We start from the raw sequence: 26,914 nt of genomic DNA on the forward strand, positions 1-26,914 counted from the left end.
CACCTTCTGTTGATTTTGGGATATTTACTGGTCACTTCCTGTTGATTTTGGGTTACTGAAAAGGGAGAATGTCCCTAAATGAACAGGAAGTGACCCATGTCACTTCCTGTTGATTTAGGGGCATTTATGCATCATTCATTCATTCATTCATTTTCCATGCCGCTTTTCCTCACGAGGGTCGCGGAGTTGCTGGAGCCCATCCCAGCTAACTACGGGCAGTAGGCAGGGGACACCCTGAACTGGTTGCCAGCCAATTGCACTTCCTGTTTATTTTTGGGGCATTTACGGGTCACTTCCTGTTGATTTGGGGGCATTTACAGCTCACTTCCTGTTGATTTTGGGTTACTAAGAAAGTAAGAATGTCTCGAAATGAATAGGAAATGACTCAAAAGTCAGCTTCTGTTGATTTTAGGATATTTGCAGGTCACTTCCTCTTGATTTTGGGCTACCGAAAAGGAAGAATGTCCCCAAATGAATAGGAAGTGACTCAAAATCAACTTTTCATGTTGATTTTGCCTCACTTCCTGTTGATTTTGGGGCATTTATGCATCACTTCCGGTTTCATTTGGGGCATTTACAAGTCACTTCCTGTTGATTTTAAGTTCCTGAATAGGAAGTGACTCAAAATCAACATTTCCTATTGATTTTAGGTCACTTCCTTTTCCTTTTGGTGCATTTACGGACCACTCCCTTTTGTTTTGGGGCATTAACAGGTCACTTTCTGTTGAGTTTAGGTCACTGAAAAGTAAGTGACGCAAAAATGTCCTCAAATGAATAGGAAATGACTCCAAAATCGACAGGAATTCACCTGTACATGCCAAATAGACATGCTCTGGTTTCAGCGCCACTGACAGCACAAGACGAGTAACAGAGTATCGTGATGTATAACCTTTTCGATATTTTGTCACACCCCTATTATTAACCTGATTTTTAACATCATCTGATCTAATCCATTTTTTTTTTTACATTTTTTTCCCTCTATTAATTTTTGTTCATATTGTTTGAACATTCGTTTTCATGATCAAAGCTTTCATGTTTTTTGATACAGGGTATATCTATTCTTAGTTTTTACATTTTTTTCTTCATATCATCCGATCTGGATTCTCGCCACATTCCACGGATATCAGAAGCAACCTTCATACGGCTGAAATATCAAGGAGGGAGGAAGAGGAGCGGGAGGACGAGTGGGGGCCGGCTGCGCCTCGATTTATGTGCGCGATACACTTGAGAGCTTTTAAGCTATGTCCATATTTTCCAGCCCAGGACAAGATTGAAATGATTCATCCGTGAGTGTGGGAGCTTTAATCAATACACTCCAGTGGACCACGACGCGCACCCCTCGCTATACTATCTTAGCAGGCAGTGGTTGAAGTCGGCAGTCTAGCTCCGCCTCCTGAGTCAAATAAACCAATCATTCAAACTGGCTGTTGCGCCTAGTGGTTAAAGTGGGGGAACAAAAAAAAAATTGATTTTGGGGAATTTCTGGTTCACTTCCTGTTTATATGGGGTCACTTCCTGCTGATTTTAAGGGATCTCGGACTTTCTGTAGATATCCGGTCACTTCTTGTTTATTTTGAGGCATTTCTGGTTCACTTCCTGTTCACATCGGGTCATTTCCTGTTGGTACGGTGAGATTTCAGGGTCACTTCCTGTTCATATTGGGTCACTTCCTGTTGATTTTGGGGCATTTCGGGTTCGCTTCCTTTCCATGTTGGATCACTTCCTGTTGATATGGGGGGAATTTCAGGTTCACTTCCTGTTGATTTTGGGGCATTTCCAGTTTACTTCCTGTTCACACTGGGTCACTTCCTGTTGATTTTGGAGGATTTCCAAGTCCCCTCGAGTTGATTTTGAGCTATCTCAAAGTTCCTGTAGATATCGTGTCACTTCCTGTTGATTTTGAGGCATTTCTGGTTCACTTCCTGTTCATATTGGGTCGTTTCCTGTTGGTGTGGGGGGATTTCAGGGTCACTTCCTGTTGATTTTCTGCAATTTGGGGGTCACTTCCTGTTGACTTTGGGGCATTTCAGATATCCTGTAGATATTGCGTTGATTTGGAGTGCTGTTGATTTTGGGGCATTTCGGTTTTGCTTCCTGTTCATGTTGGATCACTTCCTGTTGCTTTGGGGGGGATTTCCGGTTCACTTCCTGTTTATATTGGGTCACTTCCTGTTGATTTTTGGGCATTTCGGGTTTGCTTCCTGTTCATGTTGGATCACTTCCTGTTCATTTTGGTGCAGTTCCGGCTCACTTCCTGTTCAAATTGGGTCACTTCCTGTTGATTTTGGGGCATTTCGGGTTCGCTTCCTGTTCAATGTTGGACACTTCCTGTTGATTTTGGGGCTTTTCCGGTTCACTTCCTGTTCACATTGGGTCACTTCCTGTTGATATGGTGAGATTTCAGGGTCACTTCCTGTTGATTTTCTGCAATTTTGAGGTCACTTCCTGTTGACCTTGGGGCATTTCGGGTTCACATCCTGTTCATGTTGGACACTTCCTGTTGATTTTGGGGCTTTTCCAGTTCACTTCCTGTTCACATTGGGTCACTTCCTGTTGATATGGTGAGATTTCAGGGTCACTTCCTGTTGATTTTCTGCAATTTTGAGGTCACTTCCTGTTGACTTTGGGGCATTTCGGATAGCCTGTATATATTGGGTCACTTCCTGTTGATTTTGGGGCATTTCGGGTTCACTTCCTGTTCATGTTGGATCACTTCCTGTTGATATGGGGGGATTTCAGGTTCACTTCCTGTTCATTTTGGGGCATTTCCAGGTTCACTTCCTGTTCACATTGGGTCACTTCCTGTTGATATGGGGGTTTCAGGTTCACTTCCTGTTGATTTTGGGGCATTTCCGTTTCACTTCCTGTTCATATTGGGTCACTTCCTGTTGATAGGGTGAGATTTCAGGGTCACTTCCTGTTGATTTTCTGCAATTTTGAGGTCACTTCCTGTTGACTTTGGGGCATTTCGGAGAACCTGTAGATATTGGGTCACTTCTTGTTGATTTTGGGGCATTTCGAGTTCGCTTCCTGTTCATGTTGGGTCACTTCCTGTTGATTTTAGGGGATTTCGAGGTCCCCTCGAGTTGATTTAGAGGTATCTCAGAGTTCCTGTAGATATCAGGTCGCTTCCTGATGATTTTGGGGCATTTCGGGTTCACTTCCTTTTCATATTGGGTCACTTCCTGGATATATAGGGGTTTTTGGGTCACTTCCTGCTGATTTTAAGGGACCTCACACTACCTGTAAATATCGGGTCACTTCCTGTTCATTTTGGGGCATTTCAGGGTCACTTTACTGTTGTTTTGGGAGCATTTAGAGGCTACTTCCTGTTCATATTGGGTCTCTTGCTATTGATTTGGATTATTTCTTGGCACTTTCAGTACATATTGGGTTAGTTCCTTTTCATTTGAGGGCATTTCGGGGTCACTACTTGTCGATAACGGGTCACTTGGGTTGGAATTCAATCGGATTGAATGGTTGTTTTTGTGCTATTGAAATCAACGGCAAATAGGGCCATTAAAAATCAATAGGAAATTTTGCCCATTCGAAACAAATGGGTACGTTTTACATGCAAAGCTACCATCAACTAAGCGGCACGGAACATGGATGAGTGAATGTAAAAATATCAGATTTTTAGAGCAACTCTGGTATGTCTATCACCTCAGTTGCGGTGAATCGAGTCAAGATGGTACGCGGCTTGTCGCCAGGAAGTTTTAGCGCAAGGTGCGACCGAGGTCCGGCGAATGGACGCGGTTGTTGTTGTCGTCTTTATTGTTCCTGCGGCGGGTAGGGCAGGCGAGTTGTGCAATGCAGCAGGCAGTCAGTTAATTAGTATTTCAAGAAGCTTTTTGTCGCCCACTGTTTGTGTTGCCGGGCGGAATATCTCCTCTCGCACTCTCACTGCAGCTACTAATAAATCACAAAACCCCCGGCGCACCTTCGCCACCGCCTTCGCTACTATTCGGAGAGGGCGGGCAAAATACACACGCAGCCGGCAGGGAATCAGTATCATTATCTTTCAGCGCCATTGACATCCATTGACGTCCAATCTGTTTGGACTGGGAGGGACTGGCGGTCATTAAACCGTCACAGCTCAACACAAATCAGAGCTATTAATATGGCAAAACTACATCAATAGTTTCTTGGCATTTCCTGTTGATTTTCGGTCACTTCCTGTTAATTTTGGGGCATTTGTAGATCACTTCCTGTTGGTTATTGGTCACCAGTTAATTATCGGGAATCCCAAAGTCATTTCCTGTTGATATTTTGGTCAGCTATCAATTCTGGCATTTCCTGTTGATTTTTGGGTCACTCAGGTCATTTGGGGACATTCAGGGGGCGTGTCCTGGTCATATCAGGTCTTTTGGGGACATTTGGGGGGCGTGCCCTGGTCATATCAGGTCATTTGTGGACATTTAGGGGGCGTGTCCTGGTCATATCAGGTCTTTGGGGGACATTTGGGGTGCGTGCCCTGGTCATATCAGGTAATTTGTGGACATTTAGGGAGCGTGCCCTGGTCATATCAGGTCTTTTGGGGACATTTGGGGGGCGTTCCCTGGTCATATCAGGCAATTTGGGGACATTTGGGGGGCGTGCCCTGGTCATATCAAGTAATTTGGGGACATTTAGGGGGCGTGTCCTGGTCATATCAGGTCTTTTGGGGACATTTGGGGCGTGTGCCCTGGTCATATCAGGTAATTTGTGGACATTTAGGGGGCGTGTCCTGGTCATATCAGGTCTTTTAGGGACATTTGGGGGGCGTGCCCTGGTCATATCAGGTAATTTGGGGACATTTAGGGGGCGTGTCCTGGTCATATCAGGTCTTTTGGGGACATTTGGGGTGCGTGCCCTGGTCATATCAGGTAATTTGTGGACATTTAGGGGGCGTGTCCTGGTCATATCAGGTCTTTTGGGGACATTTGGGGGGCGTGCCCTGGTCATATCAGGCAATTTGGGGACATTTGGGGGGCGTGCCCTGGTCATATCAAGTAATTTGGGGACATTCAGGGGGCGTGTCCTGGTCATATCAGGTCTTTTGGGGACATTTGGGGGGCATGCCCAGGTCATATCAGGTCATTTGGGGACATTTAGGGGGCGTGCCCTGGTCATATCAGGTCTTTTGAGGACATTTGGGGGGCGTGCCCTGGTCATATCAGGTAATTTGGGGACATTTAGGGGGCGCGTCCTGGTCATATCAGGTCTTTTGGGGACATTTGGGGGGCGTGCCCTGGTCATATCAGGTAATTTGGGGACGTTTAGGGGGCGTGTCCTGGTCATATCAGGTCTTTTGGGGACATTTGGGGGGTGTGCCCTGGTCATATCAGGTAATTTGGGGACATTTAGGGGGCGTGTCCTGGTCACATCAGGTAATTTGGGGACATTTAGGGGGTGTGTCTTGGTCATATCAGGTCTTTTGGGGACATTTGGAGGGCGTGTCCTGATCATATCAGGTCATTTGTGGGTGTGTCCTATTGATATCTGGTTATTTCCTGTTGATTTGGTGAAATTGTGTTTTTGCCATTGAAAAGGAATGGGGAAAAAAAAAAATTCGGGGCGGTTTGATAAATTGCCGTGGTCACGCGAAAATTCCGGTCGTGTCGATACTTGAACGGTGCCAATCGGTGCAATGGTTCGGGCTGCGCGGCGCGCCGAAAAAATGCGGAGAATAAGTTGATTGATAAATAATAATAAAGTTGCAGAATAACCTTATCTGGCTTTGCCAAAAAGGCAAAGACCAGATAATGATATATCGATTCTTGGCGGTAGCGTATCGATAACACTGAACTACATCATTTTTTTCGATATATATTGTCACACCCTGTGTTTTGGTAGACTGCAGTCCAGTGGTAGTAGGTAGGCGGATTGTTGTCCAGTAGCGGAAGTGCTGTCGTGTTGTAGCGCTTACCTGTGTTGTAGTGTTTGGTGCAGTATCGGAGGTCTTTTTCCTCTTTGAGGATGAACTGAGGCAGCGTCAAGCCATCGGCCACCTGCACGGCGCCTTTCTCGTCCCACTCGAAGATCAGGTCGTTCATGGTGTAGCCGACTGGAAAGGGCACAAGCGTTAGCTTAGCTTCATTTAGCATTTGAGGAGAACAAATATGGTGGCACGGTGAAAGCGAGACAAAGGAATCGGTCGCTACGGCTGGGAGGGAGTAGGCCGCTGCTTTCCAGTCGCTTCACGTCCGCGCCGGCAGCCGCCGTGCGTCACGTGAATTTATACCACGCACGCAGCTGCGTTGAAGAAAAATGGCAATCTGGCTGTGTGACTGTACTACTTGTATAAATGCTAATGTACAGTATAATTGTATAAATGCTAATGTGTGTATGCTATTTATACATAATAGGGTGGCATTTGTGTACACAGAATAAATGAAGCTGTGTTTTCAATAAAGTTGGACAAATACTTGTTAATCTTTTTAAGGGTAAATTATATTTTTTTCAAATTGAATTGACTTCTGGTGGCTTAGCTTGTTAAACACGAGCGGTAGCGTGTTGTGTGCTGTTCTAAGCAGCGTGAGTGGATTTGAGAGGACTCACTCAATTAAGCATTTAATAAAGAATTATAGTATGGGGAAAAATGTTAAATCCAATGTTTTCCAATGCTAAATGTGAATAAATAAATTGAACACACCCCCACAAAAATAATTAAAAAATTAAATGTAAATAAGCTCCGCCTCTACTTTGCGGATTTCGTTTTTCACAGGGGTGGGGTGGGGGTGGGGGTGGGACAGGGGTCCATTAACTGCAAAAAACGAGGGATCACTGTAAATATATACAAATTAAGTTGCAATTTTATTCGATTTAGTAATCGAGTAATCAACTGAAAATCCTATCGATTAATCGAGTAATCGGATAAAACATTTTTTTAGGTAAAAAGTAGGGCTGTCAAACGATTAAAATTTTTAATCGAGTTAATTACAGCTTAAAAAATAATTAATCGCAATTAATCGCAGTTCAAACCATCTATAAAATATGCCATATTTTTCTGTGAATTATATACTGTATATATATTCTGTAAAATAAATTGTTGGAATGGAAAGATAAGACACAAGATGGATATATACATTCAACATACGGTACATAAGGACTGTAGTGGGCATTTCACTCTACTGTCATTTTTGCTGTCCTCACTCCGAAGCGTCTACTTTTTCCAAAGCTAGACAGCTAGTGAACGACGCCATAATAATCAGACTTCTTCTGATTTATTAATAAATTGGCCTCAAACCATTGTCCTCTTTAGACCGTCCTAAAACTACACAAAAAAAACAGTACACAAGCATTGCATTAGCAACAACCTTAGCTTAGCACGCTATACAGGTTAACTAAACATAAACAAAAAGCGTCTCATACAAAAAATATAACATTTCGCTTATTAACATAATATGTACATTCTTTACAACAACCATACTTACGGACAAATCTTGTTCAAGGATCATATAAGCACAACAGAGACGTCGTGCAGCCATATTGAACTGGCAAGAAAACAAATCATGTTGCAAAGCGACCACAAGAGTTCGCTGTTAGACAGCACAAAAAACCTTGCTGTAAAACTTACCAAAAGGCAGAATACTGTCTGAGCGGGACATGTGCGTTAATTGCGTCAAATATTTTAACGTGATTAATTTAAAAAATTAATTACCGCGCGTTAACGCGTTAATTTTGACAGCCCTAGTAAAAAGCAATTATAAAAATTAGAGATGTCCCGATTGATCGGCATCCCGATCGATTGGGTCCGATCACGTCATTTTCAAAGTATCGGAATCGGCAAAAAAATATCGGCCATGCCTTTTTTAAATATATACATTAATTAAATCGTTTTCTAAATGTATTTAATGTTACAGTCACAATATGTTACACTCATCCAGAGTCTTTAGTTTAGGCTTAAGGTAGAGTTATCAAAAATATCCCGAAAACTGCGGCAATTAATTTATTAAAAAATGTGTCACGTTAAATTAATTAATGCAATTAATGTATGCCCTGCATGACCCTCTCACTCATTGTCGCGCTCAATCTGTAATGACGCCGTTTTACCTATATAGAGAGATAAAAGGCAGCGCTAAATGAGTAGAGTGAATTTTGGCAGCCTTTGGAGCCTTTTTTTAATTGGCTAAAACCTTACAATCCCTCTCCCTATGATTAAAAATATCATGGGAAGCAGTGTGCGGAAGCAAGGTAGCAATTGATATTTTTCTTAACACCTTAAGTTATTTCCCACCGCAGAGAAGATATATCAATTGGTAGCACTGCACACAGTCATGGTTCCACTTCCCATCATGAATTTGGCAATGGCCACAGTGTCATTTACTGGAAGCTCAACAAATACTCTAGATGGCAATATTTAGTCACAATATACAAAGTCACAAGTCTTTCTATCCGTGGATCCCTCTCACAGAAAGAATGTTAGTAATGTAAATGCCATCTTGAGGATTTATTGTCATAATACAGTACGTTGAATGTATATATTCGTCCGAGTTTTATTCATTTTTTTCTTAATGCATTGCCAAAATGTATATGATCGGGAAAAATTATCGGGAATGATTGGAATTGAATCGGGAACAAAAAAAAAAAAAAAAAGCAATCGGATCGGGAAATATCAAACTAAAACGGATCGGGATGGGATCGGAAGCAAAAAAACATGATCGGAACAACCCTAGTTAAGACTAAGGTGAACGCACAAAGTTTGGCCTTTTGGCCAGGTTGTTGTGTTCTCACCGGCCAGGGTCTGGCGGTTCGGCTGGCGTGATTCCGCCAATCTGGCTAAAAGGTCAGATTCCTCCACACTCTACTATAACGGTCCCATAATTAACAGAAGTTAATGCATTTTTAGACAATAATGAATGTTTAAGTAACACTTTAAAAATTCATATAATCCCAATCTAAGATTAACTAATATATGAATTAACATGAGTGTTTTCCGAAATTTCCAGGTTCGCAGTGAGTCAGCAACGGGCACACTTTTGCGAAATATACGATGTTTATTGATTAGAAATTGCAAATGAATGAAGTTTATTGATTACAATCCCACAAGAGCAAGCAAACACACATCAAAACAAGAACAATTGGTAACGATGACGTTAGATCTAGTTTGTCAATCCCAGAATCCCCGCGTTACCGTACGTAACCCTCTGGCAGACTTCGGGGGGGGACTCACGACTCTTATAGGCACGTCTGACGCGGGGACGCGGGTGGCCACTCCTTGCCCCCACGAAATGCACCACCCAAACTAGTGAGACTAACCCCCCCCAGGATATGTGATTCGCCCCCAGTTGAGGCTCCCAGCGGTTAAAGTAGAATGTTTATTTAAGTTATCTCGTGAGATTCCCTCCTAACTATGGAACCCAAGCGCGTACTATGGTGCAAAACAAGTTATCTCGTGAGTTTTCCTCCTAACTATGGAACCCAAGGTGAAAAACAATAACAAGTTGTTACAATCTAGGTCACAGAGGCAATCATACATCACAAAGGCATAATGTGCTAATGTTAAGGCATCACATAATATTTTCTCCCATCATTCCGCCCTTTGACCCGGATTGAATTTATCATAAGGCATATTGTGTTAATCCCCTTCGGGTCACATAATATTTTCCCCATCAAATGAGTTAATGCAGTAACTAATGGTAAATGCAAAAGTGCATTTTAGCATGTAACTGTTGATTTAAGTTGCCACATCGAATAATTGTTTTCAATAATTTAAATCAGAGTTGACGTGCGGGTGTGTTTGCGTCTACTTACAACTCTCCAGCTGCATGATGCAAGTTTGCACATCCATGGGGAAGTTCTTCAGATCCATGGGACAAGCCAGAACCAGCGTTATTCTGAAGCACACAAACACACGTGGTTTTTTAACTCGACGGCTACCATTGACGGACATACGCGTCGGGAAACGGGATTGGACGCCTGTCGTCGTCAAAGGGGGCTGCAAAATGTCCTCCCGCTCCTTTAGTTGATGTGCTTTGAGCTGCAGCAGAGTTTTATGACAGCCATTTTCTATTCCCCTGATTTTATTGCCTCCTGCCAGAGAAAAAGCCGCATTACGGGCAGAGGGAGCCGAGGGCCGCTCACCGCAATGCATCACGCCTGCCAAGCGCCGGCCGACCGACCGACCGACTGTTCGTCCGTCCCTCCTTTTGTCTATAGCTGCCGTGACACTGACTTGAGAATAGCGGCGGGAACCACTGGGTCGCTAACGACACGATTTACAACGCAAGGCTCACGATATGGCAATTATCAGGAAATCATTCTAGGATATTCCACAAAACAACTAAAAAATAAGAAAAACAAGCTATTTTCGTCCTTCTGTTGTGAGTTTATCACTTGTACAGGTCCAATCCGTTTGAATTGGGACGGTGGTATTCCTCTCAGTTCGAATAGATTGGACATCTATGGCTGTCCGTGGCAGCCAATGCCAGGCAATGAGTTCATATTGGGGGCATGCAAGTCCTTTTCTGTTGATTTTTGGGTCTCTGAACAGGAAGTGACCTGTAAATGCCCCAAAATTAACAGGAATTGACCCAGAAACCAACAGTGAAATAACCCAAAAACAACAGGAAGTCACCCAAAATAATCAGAAAACCTAGAGATGCCCCAAAATCAATAGGTGGCCAAAGATAGTCAAGAAGTGTCATGTACATGACTCATAACTGACAGGAAATACCCCAAAATCAATAGGAAATGACCAAAACTCAACAGGAAGTGACCTGCAAATGCCTCAAAATTAACAGGAAGAAACCAACAGGAAAAGAAAAAAAAAACAGGAAGTGACCCAAAATCAACAGGAAATGACCTCGGGATGCCCCAAAATTAACAGGAAGGGACCCAAAAATCAAGATGTAAATAACCCAAAACAACAGGAAGTGAACAAAAATACACAGGAAATGACCTAGAGATGCCCCAAAATTAATAGGTGACCGAAAAGTCAACAGGAAGTGACCCAAAACTAACAGAAAATCCCCCCAAAACAATAGGCTGTGATCCAAAATCAACAGGAAATGACCTGCAAATGCCCCAAAATTAACAGGAAGTGACCCAAAAATCAATAGAGACATAGCCCAAAAACAACAGGAAGTGACCCAAAATCAACTGGAAATGCCCCAAAATTAACAGGAAGTGACCCAAAATCAACAGAGACAAAGCCCAAAAACAACAGGAAGTGACCCAAAATGAACAGGAAATGACCTAGAGATGCCCCAAAATCAATAGGTGACCAAAAATAGTCAGGATGTGAGCTGCACATGACTCAAAACTAATAGGAAATACCCCAAAATCAATACGAAATGACCCATAATTAACAAGAAGTGACCCAAAAACAACAGAAAATGCCCCAAAATTGATAGGTGATCAAAAATCAACAGGAAGTGACCTGCAAATGCCCCAAAATTAACAGGAAGGGACCAAAAATCAACAGGGAAATAAACCCAAAACAACAGGAAGTGACCTAAAATCAACAGGAAATGACTTCGGGAAGCCCCAAAATTAAAGAGGAAGTGACCCAAAATAACAGGGAAATAACCCAAAATGAACAGGAAATAACCTAGAGATGCCCCAAAATCAATAGGTGGCCAATAAGTCAGGATACCAGCTGCACATGACTCAAAACTAACAGGAAATAGCCCAAAATCAATAGGAAATGACCCAAAATTAACAGGAAGTGACCCAAAAACAACAGGAAATGCCCCAAAATTGATAGGTGACCAAAACTTAACAGGAAGTGACCTGCAAATGCCTCAAAATTAACAGGAAGAAACCAAAAGGAAAAGAAAAAAAACAGGAAGTGACCCAAAATCAACAGGAAATGACCTCGGGATGCCCCAAAATTAACAAGAAGGGACCAGAGATGCCCCAAAATTAATAGGTGACCAAAAAGTCAACAGGAAGTGCCTTGCAAATGCCCCAAAACTAACAGAAAATCCCCCCAAAACAATGGGCTGTGATCCAAAATCAAAAGGAAATGACCTACAAATGCCCCAAAATTAACATGAAGTGACCCAAAATCTACAGAGAGCAAAAACAACAGGAAGTGACCCAAAATCAACTGGAAATGACCTGAAAATGCCCCATAATTAACAGGAAGCGACCCAAAATCAACAGAGACATCGCCCAAAAACAACAGGAAATGACTCAAAATGAACAGGAAATGACCTAGAGATGCCCCAAAACCAATAGGTGGCCAAAAATAGTCAGAATGTGTGCTGTACATGACTCATAACTGACAGGAAATACCCCAAAAGCAATAGCAAATGACCCAAAATTAACAGGAAGTGACCCAAAAACAACAGGAAATGCCCCAAAATTGATAGGTGACCAAAAATCAACACGAAGTGACCTGCAAATGCCTCAAAAATGAACAGGAAGAAACCAACAGGGAAATAACCCCCCACCCCCCCCCCCAAAAAAAACAGGAAGTGACCCAAAATCAACAGGAAATGACCTCGGGATGCCCCAAAATCAATAGGTGGCCAAAAATAGTCAAGAAGTGGCATGTACATGACTCATAACTGACAGGAAATACCCCAAAATCAATAGAAAATTACCAAAACTCAACAGGAAGTGACCTGCAAATGCCTCAAAATTAACAGGAAGAAACCAACAGGAAAATAAACCCAAAAAAACAGGAAGTGACCCAAAATCAACAGGAAATGACCTCGGGATGCCCCAAAATGTACTGTAAGGGATCCAAAAATCAAGATGTAAATAACCCAACACAACAGGAAGTGAACAAAAATACACAGGAAATGACCTAGAGATGCCCCAAAATTAATAAGTGACCAAAAAAAAAACAACAGAAAGTGACTGAAAATCAACAGCAAATGTGGATTTTCAGTCACTTCCTATTCATTTAGGGTTATTCTTGAGTCACTTCCTTTTCAGTCACCAAAAATTAACAGGAAGTGGCTTGTAAATGCCCCGAAATCAACAGGATGTAACCCATAAATGCCCCAAAAGCAAAAGGAAGTGACAAAAAATCAACAAGAAATGTTAATTTTGAGTCACCTTCTATTTATTTGGGGACATTCTTGAGTCACTTCCTTTTCAGTCACCAAAACTCAACCGGAAGTGACCTGTAAATGCCCCCACATCAACAGGAAGTGACCAGTAAACGCCCCAATATTACCAGGAAGTGCACAAAATTCAACAGGAAATGTTGATTTTGAGTAACTTCCTATTCATTTAGGGACATTCTTGAGTCACTTCCTTTTCAGTCACCAAAAATCAACAGGAAGTGACCTGTAATGCCCCAAAATAAACAGGAAGTGACCTGTACATGCCCCAAAAGGAAAAGTAAGTGACATCCTGTTGATTTTGAGTCACTTCCCATTCATTTGGGGACATTCTTGACTCAATTCATTTTCAGTCACCCAAAATCAACAGAAAGTGGCTCGTACATGCCTCAGAAGGAAAAGTAAGTGACTAAAAATCAACAGGAAATGTTGATTTTGAGTCAATTCCTATTCATTTTGGGGACATTATTGAGTCACTTCCTTTTCAGTTAACAAAATTCAACAGGAAGTGACCCTTAAACGTCCCAAAATCAACTGGAAGTGACCCGTAAATGTGCCAAACAGAAAAGGAAATGACCGAAAATCAACAACTAATGTTGATTTTGAGTCACTTTGGGGACATTTTTGTGTCACTTCCTTCTCGGTAACCTAAAACCAACAGGAAGTGCCCTGTAAATGCCTCAAAAATACAGTAAAAGGAAGTGACTTTTTGTTGATTTTGAGTCAATTCCTATTCATTTGGGGACATTCTTGAGTCACTTCCTTTTCAGTCACCAAAAATCAACAGAAGGTGACCTGTAATGCCCCAAAATCAACAGGAAGTGACCCGTACATGCCCCGAAAGGAAAAGTAAGTGACCCAAAATCAACAGGAAATATTGATTTTTGAGTCACTTCCCATTCATTTGGGGGACATTCTTGAGTCAAGTCCTATTCAGTCACCCAAAATCAACAGGACGTGACTCGTAAATGCCCAAAAATCAACAGGAAGTGACGCGTAAATGCCCCAGAAGGAAAAGTAAGTGACTGAAAATCAACAGGAAATGTCTATTTTGAGTTATTTCCCACTCATTTGGGGACAGTCTTGAGTCACTTCCTTCTCAGTCATCAAAAATGAATAGGAAATGACCCGTAAACACCCCAAAATCAACAGGAAGTGACCCGTAAATGTCCCAAACGGAAAAGGAAATGGCTGAAAATCAACAACAAATGTTGATTTTGAGTCACTTTGTCTTCATTTGGGGACATTCTTGAGTCACTTCCTTCTCGGTAACCTAAAATCAACAGGAAGTGCCTGTAAATGCCTCAAAAATACAGTAAAAGGAAGTGACTTTTTGTTGATTTTGAGTCAATTCCTATTCATTTGGGGACATTCTTGAGTCACTTCCTTTTCAGTCACCAAAAATCAACAGAAGGTGACCTGTAATGCCCCAAAATCAACAGGAAGTGACCCGTAAATGCCCCGAAAGGAAAAGTAAGTGACCCAAAATCAACAGGAAATATTGATTTTTGAGTCACTTCCCATTCATTTGGGGAAATTCTTGAGTCACTTCTTTCTCAGTCGTCAAAAATCAACAGGAAATGACCCGTAAACGCCCCAAAATCAACAGGAAGTGACCCGTAAATGTCCCAAACGGAAAAGGAAATGGCCGAAAATCAACAACAAATGTTGATTTTGAGTCACTTTGTCTTCATTTGGGGACATTCTTGAGTCACTTCCTTCTTGGTAACCTAAAATCAACAGGAAGTGACGCGTAAATGCCCCAAAAGTACAGATTTAAGTCACTTCCTATTCATTTGGGGACATTCTTGAGGCACTTCCTTTTCAGGAACCAAAAATCAACAGGAAGTGACCAGCAAATGACCCAAAATCAACAGGAAGTGACTGAAAATCAACATTTCCTGTTGATTTTGAGTCACTTCCTATTCGTTCACCCAAAATCAACAGGAAGTGACCCGTAAATGCCCCAAAATGAAATGCGAGTGACATTTTGGGGCATTTATGGGTCACTTCCTGTTGATTTTTTGGTTTCTGAAAATGTCCCCAAATGAATAGAGTCAAATCAATATTTCCATTTGATTTTCAGTCACTTCCTTTTCCTTTTAGGGTTTTTACGGGTCACTTCCTGTTGATTTTGGGTCACTGGAAAGGAAGAATGTCCCCAAATGAATAAGAAGTGATTGAAAATCAATAGGAAGTCACTTCTAAATGCCTTAAAATGAACAGGAAGTGACCTGTAAATGCCCTAAAAACGTTTCCGTGCCACTGACGTCGCTAGACGTCCAATCCAGTCCAAATGAATTGGATGTCTAGCACCGTCAATGGCAGCCAGTGAGCTAACGTAGACAATAGTTTAATGGAAGATTTTGCTAGCAACCTGTTGGTTCCTTTTGTTTTTAAACAGCGACACCTTTTTAAAACGATATATTGGGAGGAGCATATTAATTTTAGGGCTGTCAAACGATTAAAATTTATAATCGAGTTAATTACAGCTTAAAAATTAATTCAAAGCATCTATAAAATAAGCCAAATTTTTCCGTAAATTATTGTTGGAATGGAAAGATAAGACACAAGATGGATATATACATTCAACATACGGTACATAAGTACTGTATTTGTTTACTATAACAATAAATCAACAAGATGGCATTAACATTATTAACATTCTGTTAAAGCGATCCATGGATTGAAAGACTTGTAGTTTTTAAAAGATAAATGTTAGTACAAGTTATAGAAATTTTATAGTAAAACCCCTTTTAATGTTTTCGTTGTAATAAAGTTTGTAAAATTTTCAATCGAAAAATAAACTAGTAGCCCGCCATTGTTGATGTCAATAATTACTAGGGCTGCAGCTATCGATTACTTTAGTAGTCGATTAATCGATGAACTAGTTAGTTCGATTAATCGAGTAATTGGAAAAAGAACATGAAAAATTAAAATACCTGAGCTGAGCCTTAAACGGTATTAAAAATAAATAAATGAGGATCTATGTCCAACAAAAGAACAATTGGCTAACTTACATGGCAAAAGTCCGCTAGCTTAAATGCTATAAAATGTTCACTTTTTTTCCCCAATGTTCTTAACAAATGGTTCAGACTCATATACCCACAAAAAACAGCTAAATATACATATAAACCAAATTAGGAATGCATTAAAAAACATTAGCCCAAAAAAAAATTAGCTTACGTTGGTCTTAACAGGGAGTTGGATTCAGCCATGTGAACTGAGGCAGATCAGAGGGCAATGTATCCACCCTAATCAATAAACTAAATGTAAACACTTTCAAAATAAACCATCACAACGCCACTTTAATTAAACGAATACTCAAAGCAACAAAATTTAATTCAAATTGTTTCTTCAAATCGAATACTCGAGTTAATCGATTAATCGTCGCAGCACTAATAATTACACAATGCTCATGGGTGCTTAAACCCGTAAAATCAGTCGCACCCAAGCGCCAGCAGAGGGCGGCAAAACTCCCAAAAACACAAGTAACAAGTTGGCACTGCACTGTGCTGTCATTTTAATCTGTTTGAGCGGGGCATGTGCGTTAATTGCGTCAAATATTTTAACGTGATTAATTTAAAAAATTAATTACCGCCCGTTAACGCGATAATTTTGACAGCCCTTATTTCTTTATTTATTCAACGTCCCTTCATTTAAATGACACACATTTCGAGGGTTCAGGTTTATGACTTTATGGAAGTTCCTAGCAGGACGTTTGTGAATGTCAATGACTTTTGAGAGCCAATTTTACGGCTTCCTGTTGAAAGAGACCTTGACGCCGGAATTCTTATTCACGCCTCAGAGTCGGACCGGCCGCTTTTCTTTTCGCGGCGTCTCGCCGACATCCAATTCAAGGCTGCGGAAATTATAGCCGCTCCTTTTTATCGCTTCGCCTCGCTAGTAATCTACGGCGCTTCTTAGTATTCCGGTGGCGCGCGGCGTCCATCATCGTGTCCGACGCCAGGAGGAGGGGAAGGAGCTATGAGAGCTCTCGACATGACAATAGAGTGCAGATTACAAACGATTCTTTACACAGCTTGGGAGGGGGCAGCCAAAACATGAATAACTACTTGAATTGTGACGTATACGCTGAGGCGGGGGTGTCAAAGTGTCGCCACATTTTGTAGCCTGAAAAGTTACGGATATGCTCCTGCCAATAATCGATATATCAGTTTAAAAGAGTGCATTTTAAAATATTTTTTTAATTCAATTTTCAGGTTTTTTGGGGGGGGGGGGGTGAATTTTGTTTTAAATAGCTATGAAGCTGTCAATGGCACTTTTATTTTTAAATTTAATTAAAAAAAATTATGTATTAAATATTTTTTTAATTAATTTTTTTTTTTTTTTTTAAATAGCAACGATGTTTTTTTTTTTTTTAATTTTTATAAATATTTTTAAAGTTTATTTATTTATTTATTTATTTTAGGGCTGTCAAACGATTAAAATTTTTAATCGAGTTAATTACAGCTTAAAAATTAATTAATCGTAATTAATCGCAATTAATCGCAATTCAAACCATCTATAAAATATGCCTTATTTCTCTGTGAATTATATATATATTCTGTAAAATAAATTGTTGGAATGGAAAGATAAGATACAAGATGGATATATACAATCAACATATGGTACATAAGGACTGTAGTGGGCATTTCACTCTACTGTCATTTAAATCTGTCTATCCTGTCCTCACTCCGAAGCGTCTACTTTTTCCAAAGCTAGACAGCTAGTAAACCACGCCTTAATAATCAGACTTCTTCCTTTTTCATCTGATTTATTAATAAAATGGCCTCAAACCATTGTCCTCTTTAGACCGTTTACGTAAAACTACAAAAAAAAAAGTAAACAAGCATTGCATTAGCAACAACGTTAGCTTAGCACGCTATACAGGTTGACTAAACATAAACAAAAAGCGTCTCATACAAAAAATATAACATTTCGCTTATTAACATAATATGTACATTCTTTACAACAACCTTACTTACGGACAAATCTTTTCCAAGGATCATATAAGCACAACAGAGACATCGCGCAGCCATATTGAACTGGCAAGAAAAAAATAAACCATGTCGCAAAGTGACCACAAGAGTTCGCTGTTAGACAGCACAAAACGCCTTGCTGTAAAACTTACCAAAAGGCAGAATACTGTCTGAGAGGGACATGTGCGTTAATTGTGTCAAATATTTTAACGTGATTAATTTAAAAAATTAATTACCGCGCGTTAACGCGTTAATTTTGACAGCCCTAATTTATTTATTATTATTTTTTAAATAGCAGTGAAGCAGAGAATGGCACTTTTTTAAAATCATTTTTCTGTTTTTTATTTTTTAAATAGTAATGATCTTTTTAAATTCAATATACATATGGCGGAAAACACTCAGGTGACTTGAAGTTCCGCTCTGAGACCCCCAATTTAGCCAACTTTCATAATTGTCTGATATGCATGTGTTATAAATCATTGGAAAGCTTAAAATCTCAATTTTCTAGGTGAAGAAAAAATTTGAGCAGGAGGGCATTTTTTCAAAAAAATATATTTTCTAAAAAGCAAAACCCTATCTGGAGGTGAGAGCACGTGAGAACAGAATTACAGACGCCATGATTTTAATGAGATATTATCACATCCTTATCTTGTTTTCATCAAAAAACTCCACGTAGTATGTATCACTGAGTGTCAAGACACAGCTGTGAATGGCCAAAGCTGGATTTTGGGTTTTTTTTATGTGTGAAACATGGTAATACAACAAGGGTCGCGATGCAGAAATCGCAGACATCAAGGAGTGGTCGAGATTTTATTTTTCATATATTTTCCCTTTTAGACGTTTTTTTCAACCTTTTTTGTTTGGATCATTTATTCATCATCAAACATATCGGAAAAAATGTGACACTAACAAAAAAATTACAATTAAGCAACAGTTATGAGGTAGATATCCGTGACTTTTTTACAGACGCCATTTTTTTCATTGTGACATAATTTGTTTAAAAGTTTAAAATATGTGAGTGAATATTTTTTTTAAGTCATTTTTTAAAAAATGAAATATGAGACATCAATGAATGATTCTAAGCTAAAAACGACAGACATTTTAAATAATAAATATAATTAATTACCTTTGTTTTATTGCTGGGTTAAAACAAAAGCGGTTGCGCGACGTCTGTAAACGGAGGTTTTCAGGGTAAAACGGACAAATTAAAAATAGTTCGGGGGCTTAATGTGCCATGAATCTGCTATGGCAGCATATAGACATTTAGTTCTATCCATGCGGCAAAATTGAATTTTGTCATGTGGCATTTTTTTTGCCATGTGGCATTTTTTTTACATGTGGCAAAATGGATTTTGCCATGTGGCATTTTTTTGCCATGTGGCAATATTGTTTTTGCAATGTGGCAAAATTGTTTTTGCCATTTGGCTTTTTTTTTTTACATGTGGCAAAATTGGATTTTGCCATGTGGCATTTTTTTTTGCCATGTGGCAAAATGGATTTTGCCATGTGGCATTTTTTTGACATGTGGCAGAATGGATTTTGCCATGCGGGATTTTTTTTTACATGTGGCAAAATGCGATTTTGCCATGTGGCTTTTTTTTTGCCATGTGACATTTTTTTTGACATGTGGCAAAATTGATTTTACCACGTGGCATTTTTTTTTTTTACACGTGGCAAAATGGATTTTGCCATGTGGCATTTTTTTTACATGTGGTAAAATGGGATTTTGCCACGTGGCATTTTTTTGCCATGTGGCATTTTTTCGCCATGTGGCAAAATTGTTTTTGCCATTTGGCTTTTTTTTTTTTACATATGGCAGAATGGGATTTTGCCACGTGGCATTTTTTTTTACCATGTGACATTTTTTTTGCCATGTGGCAAAATAGCTTTTACCATGTGGCATTTTTTTTTACATGTTGCAAAATCGCATTTTGCCATGTGGCAAAATGGATTTTGCCATTTGGCTTTTTTTTTTTTTTACATGTGGCAAAATGCGATTTTGCCATGTGGCTTTTTTTTTGCCATGTGACATTTTTTTTGACATGTGGCAAAATTGATTTTACCACGTGGCATTTTTTTTTTTTACACGTGGCAAAATGGATTTTGCCATGTGGCATTTTTTTACATGTGGTAAAATGGGATTTTGTCACGTGGCATTTTTTTGCCATGTGGCATTTTTTCGCCATGTGGCAAAATTGTTTTTGCCATTTGGCTTTTTTTTTTTTACATATGGCAGAATGGGATTTTGCCACGTGGCTTTTTTTTTTACCATGTGACATTTTTTTTGCCATGTGGCAAAATAGCTTTTACCATGTGGCATTTTTTTTACATGTTGCAAAATCGCATTTTGCCATGTGGCAAAATGGATTTTGCCATTTGGCTTTTTTTTTTTTTTACATGTGGCAAAATGGGATTTTGCCATGTGGCATTTTTTTTTTACCATGTGACATTTTTTTTTGCCATGTGGCAAAATGGCTTTTGCCATGTGGCATTTTTTTTTTTTACATGTTGCAAAATCGCATTTTGCCATGTGGCAAAATGGATTTTGCCATGTGGCATTTTTTTGCCATTTGGCAAAAAGGATCTTGACATGTGGCAATTTATTATGTATGTGGCAAAATTGATTTTGGTTTGTTGCATTTTTTCTGGGTGGGGGGTGGTGGGGGTTATTACATCGCATTGACTTGGGTGCCAGTTGAATGTCAATGTGCTCAAATGTAAAGTGTACGATCAAAAATCACAGCCACACATGTTTTTCTGCCATTTAAAATGAATGAATAATTTGGATGTGCATAGCCGTCAAAATCAACAAGGAATGTTGGTTTTGAGTCACTTCCTCTTCATTTGGGGGCCATTCTCAAGTCACTTGTTTTTCAAGAATCAACAGGAAGTGAGCTGTAAATGCCCCAATATCAACAGGAAGTGACCAAAAATCAAAAGGAAATGTTGATTTTGAGTCACCTCCTACTGATTTGGGGACATTCTTGAGTCTCTTCCTTTTCATTCACTAAAAATTAACAGGAAGTGACCTTTAAATGCCCAAAAAGGAAAATGAAGTGACCGAAAATCAACAGGAAATGTTTGTGTCGCTTCCTATTCATTTGGGAACATTTCTTGAGTCACTTCCTTTTCAGTAACCCAAAATCATCCACTAAATGCCCCAAAATCAACAGAAAGTGACCCTTAAACGCCCCCAAAAGTAAAAGGAAGTGATTGAAAATCAACAGAAAATGACATGAAATGCCCCTAAATGAACTCATCGCCTAACATTGGCCGCCATTGACAGCGCCAGACATCCAATTCCTTTTGACTGGATTGGACGTCTAGAGCCGTCAATGGCACTGAAACCAGAGCATTCACAGCCAGTCTTTTGTGGGCATTTACAGGTCACTTCCTGTTCATTTTAGGACATGCAGGCAGGAAAAACAGGGAGTGCCCCGAAAGCAAAAGGAAGTTAAATTTTAAAGAAATTACGTGATACTTTCAATTGATTTTTGGTCACTTCTTATTCATTTTGAAAATTAACAGGAAATGACCCCAAAATGAACTGGTCCCATTCCTAAAATATCCCATTGTTCAAAAAAAATAAATAAAAAAGACATCAGACATTGTAAGCAGTTCCTTACAATGTTACTTGAGTATTTTTTTTTTTGGTCACCAAATACCTTTTTTACTTGTACTTTCACTTTGAGTCATATTATTTTGAAAGGTAAACTTGAGTGTTGCGCGGCAGTCACCGTATGCTGTAGAGCACGTTTCCATTCTTGGAGATGCGTAGCAGCTTGTTATCGGTGGTGACCTCGTGGAAGTTGGCCCCCTTCTCGTTGGCGAAAAACAAGTCGGGCTTCCAGATGGAGTCCAACATAGACGGGTCCAGGTCCAAGGAGTCGTCCGGGTACTCTTTGTACGCCAGACGCGGGTCGTTCCACTGCTGCCTCAAGAAGATGTTCACCCGGTAGTCCTGAAAAACAAACATTTTCTTTCAATTTCTACATCATTTTTTGACAAATATGTAACAAGGATCTAAATGCATTTTTTAAAAGTCCAAACAAAAAAAGGTTTAATAATCAGTCTGTCAGTTTCATGTCTTTCACTGTTGATTTTCATTCACTTCCTGTTGATTTTGGGTGTGTTTCTGGGTTACTTCCTGTTGATTTTGGGTTACTGAACAGGACACAACCTGTAAATGCTCATAAACTTAACAGGAGGTGACCCAAAATCAACAGGAAATGACCTTGAGATGACCCAAAATCAACAGTTGACCAAAAAAAAAAAACAAAAAAAACAACACCAACAGAAGTGATGCTGGGATGCCAAAAAAATCAATAGGAAGTGACCCAAAATCAACAGGAAATGACGAAAAATTAACAGGAAGGGAACCAAAATCAACAAGAACACCCAAAAAGCACCATCAAATGTGATCTGATCTTTGTCAAAATCACACAGATGGAAAAAATTGCAACAGGGCAGAGAACCAAAATTGGTATTTGCCATGTGAGGCAATAGATTTAGCCATGTGGCATTTTTTTTGCCATGCGGCAAAATTGAATTTTGTCATGTGGCATTTTTTTGCCATGTGGCATTTCTTTCCCATGTGGCAAAATTGTTTTTGCCATGTGGCATTTTTTTTACATGTGGCATAATGGGAATTTGCCATGTGGCATTTTTTTTTACATGTGGCAAAATGGATTTTGCCACCTGGCATTTTTTTTTGCCACGTGGCATTTTTTCTGCCATGTGGCAAAATGGATTTTGCCATGTGGCATTTTTTTACGTATGGTAAAATGGGATTTTGCCATGTGACATTTTTTTTGCCATGTGGCAACATTGTTTTTGCCATGTGGCATTTTTTTGCCGTGTGGCAAAATGGATTTTGCCACGTGGCATTATTTTGCCATTTGGCAACAAGGATCTTGACATGTGGCAATTTATTATGTATGTGGCAAAATGGATTTTGGTTTGTCGCATTTTTTCTGGGCGGGGGGGTATTACATCGCATTGACTTGTGCCAGTTGAATGTCAATGCGCTCGAATGTAAAGTGTAGGGTCAAAAATCACAGCCACACATGTTTTTCTGCCATTTAAAATGAATGAATAATTTGGATGTGCATAGCCGTCAATGGCATGGATGTGCATGGCCTGCAAAACTGACATGTACTCCCAAAAAATGCCACATATCCCCCCATAAAAAATGCCACTAACCAAAATACATTTTGCCGCATACCAAAAAAATGTTACTTGTCAAAATCCACTTTGCCACATGGCAAAACAAATGCCACATAGCAACAAAAAAAATGCCACATGGCAAAATCAATTTTGCCACACGGCAAAAAAAAAAAAAAAAAGCTACTTCTCAAAATCCACTTTGCTTCATGGCAAAAATTAATTTTGCCACATGGTAACAAAATCCCACATGGAAAAGTCCACTTTGCCATATAGCAAAAAAAAAAAATGTCACATGGCAAAATCATTCTGCCACATGACAAAGAAAAAATGCCACATGGCAAAATCCATTTTGCCACATATAAAAAAATGCTACTTGTTAAAATCCACTTTTCCATGGCAAAATCCATTTTGCCACATGGCAAAGGAAAAATGCCACATGAAAAAAAAGAAACACAAGCAACAACAAGAAATACATTGAACGCCTACACTAACAATGAATATGTTGGTGCTATCGTCAGCTAGATGTATTTCCGGTTGACACCATGTGGGGGGCCTGTTGACCAGGGAAAGAAGGGCAGGGGGGTGGGGGAGTCAATAAGCTAAGTGATCGGGAGGGTTGGAGGGTACACAAATCAGCTCTGTGATCTAGTACCCAGTTATAGCGTGAATCCCTTGTGAGTGTGAACCCGCCGGCAACCGACCCTACGCCGGCCCATTGCCAATCCCGGCACTGGGGCCCTTTACCCAAGGTTGCCCAATCACATCTAGCCGCACACGAGCCCCGCCAAACACACAACAGCCACGCAGACGAGGGGAGACCCCCGCGCGGGCACCACCCCAGGGCCACGGCCCCCACCCAGTCAGCCCGGGGAGGGAGGGAGGGCGGGCGGCGGTTTGTAGTGCAGCCCATCCCTCCTCCCGCAGCCCAGCAAAAGAGCCATCGTCACCCTCCCGGGATCCAGGGTAGTCCCCCGGGCCCCCCCCCCCATCAACTGGCCTTCAAGGAGTGGATTTTTTTTTGTGTTGTTTTTAAATTTCAATGAGGATAGTATGCAAACAATGACACAAAGGGGAAAAATAAGTACGTGAACCATCACATTAAATATTTTGTGGCCCCCATCTTTGGCAGCAATAACTTCAACCAGACGCTTCCTGGAGTTGTAGATCAGTCTGGCCCATTCTTCTCTATAAAACTGCTGTAGCTCAGTCAGATTCTTGGTTGTCTAACATGAATCGCCGTCTTTAGATCATGCCACAGCATCTCAATGGGGTTCAAGTCTGGAATTTTACTTAGCCACTCCAAAACGTGTATTTTGTTCTTCTGAAACCAATTCTGAAGTTGCTTTACTTCTATGTTTTGGATCATTGTCTTGTTGCAGCATCCATCCTTTTAGCTTCAACTGTCGAACAGACGGTCACAGGTTTTCCTGCAAAACATTTGAATTCATTCTTCCATTAATGATTGCAACTTGTCCAGGCCCTGAGGCAGCAAAACAGCCCCAAATCATGATGCTCCCTCTACAATGGTGGGGATGAGGTGTTGATGTTGGTGAGCTTTTCCATTTTTCCTTCACACATGATTTTGTGTGATACTCCCAATAATTCAACTTTGGTTTCATCAATCCACAAAATAATTTGCCATAACTTCTGTGGAGTGTCCAAGTGCCTTTTTGTAAATGAGCAACAATGTTTTTTTTGTTTGTTTTTTTTTAAACAGCAGCGGCTTCCTCCGTGGAGTCCTCCCATGGACACCATTCTTGGCCATAGTTTTACATATAGTTGAGATATTGGACTGTGCCAGTGATTTCTGTAAGTCTTTAGCAGACATGCTAGGGTTCTTTTTTTACCTCTCTGAGTATTCTGCGCTGAACTGCATCTTTGGTGGATTGCCCCTCCTTAGGAGAGAAGCAACAGTGCCAAACTCTCTCCATTTGTAGACAACTTCTCTGACTGTCAATTGATGAACATCCAGACTGGTTTTGTATCCTTTCCCAGCTTTATACGAATCAACAATACATGATCGCAGGTCTTCAGACAGCTCGGATAATCTTACCAGGTGTGTGTTTTATAGTGGGCAAGGCAGCTTCAAACTACTCATCAGTGATTGGGCACGCACCTGACTTAAAATGTTTGGTAAAAATGGGTTTCAGTTGCTCTTTAAGTCTCCTTAGGCAGAGGGTTCACTTACTTATTTTATCCTCTTTCTGTCATTGTTTGCATGCTATCCTCATTGAAATATGAAAACCTATAAATGTTTGGATGGTTTTAGTTAAAGCAGACACTGTATTTTCATCTGTGTGATTTTGACAAAGCTCAGATCCCATTTGATGGCGATTTTATGCAGAAATGTGAGAAATTCCAAAAGGTTCAGATACTTTTTCATCCCACCGTATGCTGATGTGGCGTCGAAATCAATTAAGGACAGAAAGCAGATATGTAACACACGCTTGTTGTCGCGGGATCTGCTAAATGGATTTAGCGCGGGGATAAAAAGTGATAAATCCGATTATTTCCGTACTTTGTTGTTTTTCTTTCTAATCTGCTGGCGCGGATTAGCAACTGTTCTTTTGTTCACACAAACACGCGAAACACACAAACACACCACAGGCTGCATTGTCATTCAAGTCGAGGTCTACGTCGCTCACTGGCTGCCATTGACGGCAATATACGTCCAATCCATATGGAGCAGGAGTTTTAGGATTTGATAAGTTTCTTTAATTTAGTTTTTAATGAATCTTTTTTGCAAATTAAAAAAAAAAATGTCTCATTGTTTAATTTTTTTTAATTTATATTTTTAACTTAATAATAAAAAAACGTTCAAAGATTTTTATTAATTGAATGATTTCAATTTTTCTTTCAGCAATAAAGCTGTCAATGGCACTTAATTTTTTGGGGGGATTTGATAATACTTGAGATTTTAAAATATTTTTTAATTCATTTTTTAAATAGCAATGAAAATGTGAAAAAAAAGGAAAATTATGTGAAAAACATACATTATAATATTTATATTTTTTTTATAATTTTCTAATCTAATTTTTAAATATGTTTTAAATTCAATTTTCTGTTTTTTTGGGGGGGGGTGAATTTTGTTTTAAATAGCAATGAAGCTGTCAATGGCACCTTTATTTTTAAATTTAATTTAAAAAAATAATTTATTAAGTATTTTTAAAAATTTAAATTTAAAAATATTTGTTAAATTTATTTTTCTTGTTCTTTTTATTATTTTTGTTTAAATAGCAGTGAAGCACTCAATGGGACTTTTTTAAATTTAATTTTTAATAAATATTTTTTATGTTTTATGTATGTTTTTTATTATTTTAATTAGTAATGAGCTTTTCAAATTCAATATATACATATATGTATATATTATTTTAAAAACTTATTTATTATTTTTATTAATTTCTTAATTTAAAAAAAAATATTTTTAAAAATTTAAAATATTTTTTCTATGTTCATTATGTTTTTAAATAGCAAAGAAGCTGTCAATGGCACTTATTTTTCTGTATTTAATAATTACAAATATTTTTAAAAACCGTTTAATTTTCTGTTTTTTCTTTGAAATTGCAGGAAGCTGTCAATGGCACTTATTTTAAATTTAATAATTAAAAGAAATTAAATTTTTAAATGAATTTTTGTATTTTTTTTTTAATAGCAATGAAGCTCTTAATGGCACTTAAGTTTTTAATTTATTTTTTTTTCAAATCTATTTTTTTTTTTTTAGATATATATCATCCAAAAATATAAAATTATTATTATTATATAATT

At 39.4% G+C, this 26,914-nt stretch overlaps 1 protein-coding gene across 6 annotated transcripts in view; it reads right to left on the reverse strand.

Moving 5' to 3' along the window:
- Positions 1–26,914, reverse strand: part of glra1 (glycine receptor, alpha 1) — a 133,454-nt gene that overhangs the window by 34,582 nt on the left and 71,958 nt on the right. For all 6 annotated transcript variants that reach the window (XM_057849697.1, XM_057849695.1, XM_057849694.1 and 3 more), the window contains 3 exons: positions 21,721–21,944; positions 9,736–9,818; positions 5,909–6,046 (listed from right to left, as the gene is read on the reverse strand). In XM_057849697.1, coding sequence (XP_057705680.1) covers positions 5,909–6,046; positions 9,736–9,818; positions 21,721–21,944 — 445 coding nt within the window. The remainder of the gene's footprint in view (positions 1–5,908; positions 6,047–9,735; positions 9,819–21,720; positions 21,945–26,914) is intronic.

Source organism: Corythoichthys intestinalis, chromosome 11, assembly GCF_030265065.1.
Source record: "Corythoichthys intestinalis isolate RoL2023-P3 chromosome 11, ASM3026506v1, whole genome shotgun sequence".
In the NCBI taxonomy this organism is placed as follows: domain Eukaryota; kingdom Metazoa; phylum Chordata; class Actinopteri; order Syngnathiformes; family Syngnathidae; genus Corythoichthys; species Corythoichthys intestinalis.